This window comes from Pyrgilauda ruficollis, unplaced genomic scaffold, assembly GCF_017590135.1.
Source record: "Pyrgilauda ruficollis isolate IOZ18807 unplaced genomic scaffold, ASM1759013v1 scaffold4, whole genome shotgun sequence".
In the NCBI taxonomy this organism is placed as follows: Eukaryota; Metazoa; Chordata; class Aves; order Passeriformes; family Passeridae; genus Pyrgilauda; species Pyrgilauda ruficollis.
Window position 1 is genome coordinate 16476207 of NW_024525489.1, and position 7645 is coordinate 16483851.

Sequence of the window (7645 nt, forward strand, 5' to 3'; positions counted from 1 at the left end):
CCCCTGGCGCCTTTTCCTGTTACAGTAACCACACGCTACAGCTCAGCAGCCCGGCCAGCGGAGAGCAGCGCGCACACAAATACATCCAAATCCCTCAAGCCCAAGAACCCCCAGAGTTTTATATCCTCAGTCTCCCCCGGGGCGTCAGTCCCGCTCTTCCTTCTCGTCTTCTGTCCCCCTGCTCCGTGTTCATACAACGCACTGGAGTCACCTTATCCAAAAGGTCGGCAGTCACCGGCCACCCGTTACCCTCAGTTGTCCATTCACCTGGCTGCAGTCACTTGTCTTCATGTCCTTTGTTATCCCAAAGGCTGGGAATTCATGGCCGCTTGTCTCCAGCTCCAGCCAGGAGCCCAATCTGTATTTCAATCGGCGGATTGCAGGCCAAGACACCTGGGTGAGAAGCATTCCTCAACACATTGAGCTTGAAATATATTATGGGCATCACTGAACATGAATGTACTTCATAAAAAATCTCTTACTGGGATAAAGAAAAAAAATCAGCCACCAAATTAATATATTCTGTGGAAGTGGGAAAGAAAAATCTCCAAGATTAGTTTTCCAGAGCTAGATGTAGAGGATGGAGCAAATTATTGCCACTGAGCACACAGGTCACCTACTCCTGATCACCCAGATTTGACTTCCACCCCCTGCAAGGTCTCTCTGCAGCAGAAACCAGACAGCTGTAGAAAAGGAAAACAGCAGTAAGCCTTAGGTCTTCCTCAATATGAGGAAACAGCTTGGGCACCCAGGAAGCTCACCTGCTCTCACATAGTGCTAACACAACCAAAAAGGAACCCACTGAGACGCCAGTGGAGATGCAGGAAAAACCCACCAGTGAGTTCCAAATGTTGAACTCCTAAACATAAACATCTTGTAGCAAAAAAAGGACAAACTGTGATACAAGTTGAATAATTCACAAATTATTATTTATGTATGGACAACAAGTTTTCTTTGGAAGTGTTTATGATGTTTTTCCTTTTTACAAGATACCCAGAGCAATTCCTTGTTTAAAGATACCAAACTGGCATTCTTACATTATCACTTCTAGAATGTGCATCTATCTTATGTTTCAGTTTGTCTCCTACTCAGGTTTCCAGTGACTGTTCTTTTCCTGGTTCTCAGCTTCTGCAAGGGAATTCCAGCCTCTAGTGAGCCTGCAGAACAAGGAACAGGAGAACAAGGAGAAAGTTGCTGATAGATAAATGGTCCAAATAATCTTTAAGAGCACAAACATTAACCTTATGTAAATGTTCCTTTTCCCTAAAGTACACATAGGATCCACCGCTCACTGTCCGCAATGCAGGGCTCTCTGAGTCAAACGCCATCTTCCTAAATAGAATAAATCCTAGAAATTCAGCTATTTTTAAATCACTTTTCTATGTAAATTCTGAAAAACAGTAATTCAGTAGAGGCACATGAAATCCACATGCCTAATGCCTTTTCTGTCTTTTCAAGCAAAACTAACACATTTTATTGGAAACAACTAGAGTCATTAAAAATCCTCTTTTTGCCTTAACTACAGGATCATTAGCCATCTCTGTTTCTTCTCAGAATCCACCTCTCTCCTTGAAGGCTTGTCTTCCATAGTTGTACTTGCCATACACCAAGATTTTGGGCATAATTACTTTGGCCTTGCATGCGACTCAGTGTCTTCTATCAGATAAGGAGATTACTATCAAAGGTGTGGTTTTTAGAACTGAAAGTGACCTGCAGCGAACTTCCAGTTTTTTGGTAAAAGAAACTTTCCTCCAGCTTCGTGAACTGCAGTTAATGATTAATAGACATTAATCATTGCAGTAAATTGACATTAGCAGTATTAAACACAAATCAAATTAAGAAAATTTGCTAGATAGCTGTTAAAAAATACCTTGTGTTTCTCAAAACATTATCAATGAACAAGAGCCTGTTAAACTTCACATTGGGGAAAATCATCAATTCTGAAACAGCCTTTGGTATATACACCTAAAAATCTTGTTCTATAAAGCTGACAAGGCTTTCATTCGAATGCCTTTGAGATTCATTTGCTCTATAAAATATTGACCTTTGGACTTTCAAATGATCCATTATTATACGGATTCTCAAAATAGTGGAGTTACAGAGGAGTTATTGACTTTGGCTTTATTAGGAACACTTGGCTGATAGATGATTTAATCCCCATGTTGTGGCTGCTGTACCCAGAAGTAACTACAGAAGGACATGCTCCAGAAGGTAACAGGGAAGCTGGGAAAGCTGAACTGAACCGAATCTTTTGCGGGCGCGTCCTCCTCCTCCTTCGTGCAGGTCTCTGTTCACGGAATGTTCTTCGGAGTGAAAACCTACAGACCTCGGCATCTTTGGGCGCCACGCTGCGACCCCGTGGAGGGTCCTGTTTGGCCTTTCCCAAGGCTGGGACAGGCTTCCCCAGCGGCAGCAGCCGCTGGCCCGGGGCTGGCACAGCCGGCCAAACTGCCGCCAACAGCCTGGAGCGGGCAGGCCCGCCCGGGTGGAAGCGCTGCGGGGGAATTCTTTCACGCCAAAGCTGTTCCCTGGCAGCATCTCAACAGGTTATTTTCCAACCAGCTGCCCCGTTGCCTCATCCAGGAAGCATTCCTACACAGAAGGAAAAATCCAAAGTAGAACACCGAACGTCGAAACACACACCCCAAATACCGCGGCGCGGGCGCTCCCACGCCACGCCCGGCGCCCCGCAGAGCCGCTCCTGCTCCCGGGCTCAGCCGCCGCCCGCCACGGCCGGCACGGCGAGGGGCGCGCCGCCACTGCCAGCGGCAGCCGGGGCACGGCAGCTCCCGCGGCCTTGCTTCCCTGCCCGGCGCCATCCCCAGCCCTCACAGGCTGCCGGGATTCGGGCAGGCTCTCCTCATAGCCCAGTGCAGAGCCCTGCGCGCCTCCAACCCTCCTTTTCTGGGGGACGGGAGGGGCACCTGGGAGCGCCGAGCTCCGCCCCCGCCCCGCGGGCCTGACGTGAGGGGCGGGCCCGGGTGGCCCCGCCGCGCTGTGCCCGGTCCGGGCGGCTCTGCCGGCGGTCCGGGGTGCTCCCCTCCGCCGTCCGAGCGGGGCGGCTCTCGCGGGAGGCGGCGCCATGGGGCTGCACGGCGTCAAGGCGGTGTTCTTCGACCTGGACAACACGCTGATCGACACGGCGGCGGCGGGGCGGCGCGCCATCGAGGAGGTACTGCCCTTGTCCCCCTTCCGACGCGGGGCCCGCGGCCACCGCGGCTCCCGGCCCGGTCTGGTCTGGTCTGGTCTGGTCTGCGGTGCCGCGCGTGTCCTGCTGCCTCCCCCGCTGACAGGCGGCCGGGCGCCGCTCCCGGGAGCGCGCCGCGCGGCCCCGCAGCGCCCTGACGCGCGCCCCCGCGTCCCTTGCAGGTGATCGGCGCCCTGCAGTCCAAGCACCACTACGGGGAGGGAGAGGCCCGCGCCGTCTGCGATAAAGTCCAGGCCAAGCTCCTCAAGGAGTGCCACGATCCCGCCAAGATGTGCATCACAGACCTGCGGATTTCGCACTGGGAGGAGGCGATCCAGGAGACCATCGGGGGGGAGGCGAACCGCGACCTGGCGGCCGAGTGCTATTACCTGTGGAAGACGACGCGGCTGCAGCACCTGACGCTGGCCGAGGACACGCGGGCCATGCTCACCGAGCTGCGGAAAGGCCTCCGCCTGCTGCTCCTCACCAACGGCGACCGGCAGACGCAGAGGGAGAAGATCGAGGCGTGCGCCTGCCAGCCCTACTTCGATGCCATCGTTGTGGGGGGAGAGCAGAAAGAGGAGAAACCGGCGCCATCCATATTTCATTACTGTTGCGATCTCCTGGGGGTGCAGCCTGCAGAGTGCGTGATGGTCGGTGACTCTCTAGACACAGATATTCAAGGAGGCCTGAATGCTGGCTTGAAAGCAACGGTCTGGTTAAACAAAGCAATGACTGCCCCAGTAGATACCTCCCCTGTACCTCATTATGTTATTGCTTCTGTACTGGATCTTCCAGCAGTGTTACAGAAGATGGAGCACAACGCTAATGCTAAGTTAGAAACTGACCGTATGGCTAGTAGAAATGAAGCACATTGATGATGGTTCCAGCATACAGAGACCTGCTGAGCTGTTAGGTGACAGATGCTCTTTTTAAAAGTCTGACCCTAGGAGTTTGAACTCATCTGTGGTCTCTTTTAAACAGCAGAGGGACGAATAAGAGCACAGTTGTCAGTGAAAACCAGACAGAAGCACAGAATTATATTAATTTAAATGATGCAAGTTAATTTAAAGGCACTGCCTCTGTCTGGAAATTATTTTGACAGACCGTGACAGAAGTCTGTCTGTCTCTGACCGAAGTTGCCAGTCTCTTGTATATATAGTGGAAAAGAAAATTTGGATGTTCTGAGCTTTCACATGCTTTGCTGACATGTAAGCTTGGCAGAAGCTTCAGTTCTGACCTTGTGTGCGGTGTGTAAGAGAAGGTGACAAAGAGAGTGTGGTACAATCTGGTAAATCCTCACAACTGATCTACAGTTTATCTCAGGAACTGGAGTGAATGTTATTATTTCTCAGACTATTAGAAATGCTCTACCTTTAAACTTTTTTAAAAGTTTTAGATTTTTTTTCAGACTTTGCAGTGGTTTTTCTTTTATGGAACTTGTATCTCTTGCCAAAACTACTTAAACATACATAAAAAATTTGCTTTTTTATCGGGGACCATTTATCAGAGGAACTTGATTAATAAGCTTCTACTTTATAATATCTTGGTGCTTATGCAGATATGCAGTATACTTGTAATTCAGATTATGATTTTTGTTGAAATGGATAAAATAGGGATATTTTCAGTAGTGCTACTGTACTGTCAGATTCTTCAGAAGCTAATATCGTTGTTCTGTCTGATGTTATCAGTGAATTTTGATCAGACTTCTTGGAGAAACTGTTCTTGGTCTTGTTCAGGTGTATGACTATTCAGATTCAACTGTAGGATCAGTGGCTTTTCTGACTGTTTTAATGGCACTGCTGTATAATCCCTCCTTACTCCAGTTTGCATGTGTAATTCATGTGATTTATTCTGGAGAAAATACAAGCTAGTTGTCTGTAAATGGCTCTCATTACTCTCTTCCAGGAAACTGGAAAATTATGTCCTATGTATTACAGTACTGTATACAACTTCATAAGGTATATGTGATATTTCCACTACATGTAGGAGATGACTGTCTGAAACAGTAAGGTTTCTCTTTCCCAGATCATTACATTAATTTTTTTCTGTGCCTCATATTCTTACTACATAATGGGGAAGTATTCTCATATTAAATGGAAATGTAAACACCTGTTGGCAAGTCTGTGGTTTTCAGCCCTATTTGCTCTATATTCACCAGGATGAGTATCAGACCATATATGAGAAATCAAATTTTATATTTTAGAAAAATTCCATGACAGATCTTTTGAGAAAAGGGGTATTAGGCTACTGGCAGAAGAGTGTCTGGCATGTGGGCAGCAATTAGAAGTACAGAAATCTACTATGAAATGGGTGTGTAGAAGAAATTCTATATACAAAAAACATTCATGTCAAATTAAACAAAGGAACCTAAATTAATGCAGTTGAGTCTTGCATAGGATGACAGTCAGTTTAGAGAAGGCTGTTACTGGTTTGGGTTAAATTATTTGACAAGGAGTTTAGGTTGGATCAAAATATGTTGTTCCTACATTGAGGAGGAGGGAAAAAAGAAAATAAATATTCAATAAATTTGGAACCCCTTTCCCAACTGTCCATTAGAAAAGGTAAAGCAGTCCACATTCATTGTCTTACCTGGCCAAGACTGTTGAGACATCAGGTCAAGGAAGAGTACAGAGACAGACCCCACCTATTCCTTTGAGGAAATGGGCATATACTGAAAACAATCCAATTACAGCAGTACAGTAACGTGAACCAGTGGCACTGACTTGTCACACCTTCTGAAGGAAGAGGCCTAAGTTAAGACTTTGGTTTGCATTTGAAGAGCATGGAAGCAGTCACTGGTTTAGCTGATGAGCAAAGCATTTCTAGTAACATTTCTTAGAACCGGTGATTGAGACAAGAATAATAAAGATCATTGATCCTGTCAGCGATACTGTGTAAAAATGGAAAAGTATCCAAAATATTAGAGGGATCCCTGAAGTAATCTGACTATACCATCTAATACAAAAGCAACAACTTTGCTTACAACAGCATCCCAAAGGAGCTACAGGGTGACTGACTCTGCCTTGTTTGCACAGCAGCAGGGTAGTAGAACTTAGGTCAGAATGAGGTTTCTGATACAGCTGATATTTAAAGTAACAAATAGTAATAATTCACAAGTCTGTCTGTGGAGACAGAAGGAGATACAGATACATAAATATATAGGTATATATTGCACCAGGTTACCATTTTTAAATCTAGGTTGAGGCTCATATTCTCTTGCCACTGCATCATTCTGAAGTGGCATGCCGAGCCTGCTTATTGTATAAAGGGTCTCTTGTTTTAGAAGAGACTGATCTTTGTTTTGCACATGGCCAGCCATTTCTTTTCATCTCTGACTCTGAAAAACCACAGTAACTGCATACTCAGATGACAGTGGGGTCTCTAGAGGCCACACCCGAGTATATTTTTCATTTTTGAGTTCTGTACCAGGCTGAGTGTGGCTACTGGTGTCCAGAGAGGGAAACACTGTTATGATGCTTCTATAAAACAAGGAGAAACAATACAAGACTTTTCTCTATCTAGGGCCATTCTTAAAAGCAGTTACCCAATAAACTGGATTAGGTGTCTGGAGTATCCCTAAATACTCAAGATGTTTCTCTTAGATAGAGCTGTTGCAGAAAGGATAATGAAAAATAATTATATCTAGTAAATTGGAAACATAAATGTAATGATGGGATAATTTTCACATCAGAAGCAGGAGCAAAACAATTAAACAGACTAGTAACAGTTCTCATTAAGTTCTGGTTTTGCTTAGTGTTATGCTCTCTTAGATAAGTTTTCTAGCTTAAACTATATTGCCAAAACACAAAAAATAAAAAGAGGAAAAGGAAATTCCATCTATATTTTTAAAACCTTTTTTTTCCAGATAACTATTACCTCCTGAGGTTAATCTACAGTAACTTTGACTTCATTGAAATGAACTGAAACAATAGTTTAATACCAACTGTATTCTAATTCTTGATTTAAAATAACCCATGTACTAGTCAATAAAAGTATTTTGTTTATAAAATGTATGTTTGAACACTCTGAATTGCTGTGGATAAATACGTTTGAGACCTGATTTACAACGAGAGGGAAGAGTTCTGTTTGTTTGTTAAAATAACACAGAATTAGGATTTGAAATCCATGACCTCAAGTTTAGATGTGGTCACTGGTATAGTTTCTGTAATTTCAAACAGAGGCTGGATCATAATTACGTGTTTATGAAGACTCATAGCCAGACTGTGTATGTTGAATTGCCAGCTGCAGTTCAGTGGTAGTTGAACCTGACCTGCCAAGCTGAATGCCAGCTCACAGAAGCCTACGTGTCCTGACGTCATGGCATTGCCTGCTGCATAAGAAGGGACAGAGAAGATCAGTAAATACAGAAATCTCAAGTCCAGGGGACCCATTCTGGCAGGTTATGGGTGCACAAAGCCACATCTGAGCTGTTGCTACATTGACCTCCGTGACTTA

At 45.4% G+C, this 7645-nt stretch overlaps 1 protein-coding gene across 1 annotated transcript; it reads left to right on the forward strand.

The window, feature by feature from the left end:
• The first annotated feature begins 2929 nt into the window (after positions 1-2929).
• Positions 2930-7199, forward strand: LOC121358776 (N-acetylneuraminic acid phosphatase). The gene is made up of 2 exons (XM_041477223.1): positions 2930-3172; positions 3370-7199. Exons 1-2 carry the CDS (start codon positions 3083-3085, stop codon positions 4063-4065), a joined length of 786 nt encoding a protein of 261 aa, XP_041333157.1. The 5' UTR covers positions 2930-3082; the 3' UTR covers positions 4066-7199.
• Positions 7200-7645: the final 446 nt, after the last annotated feature.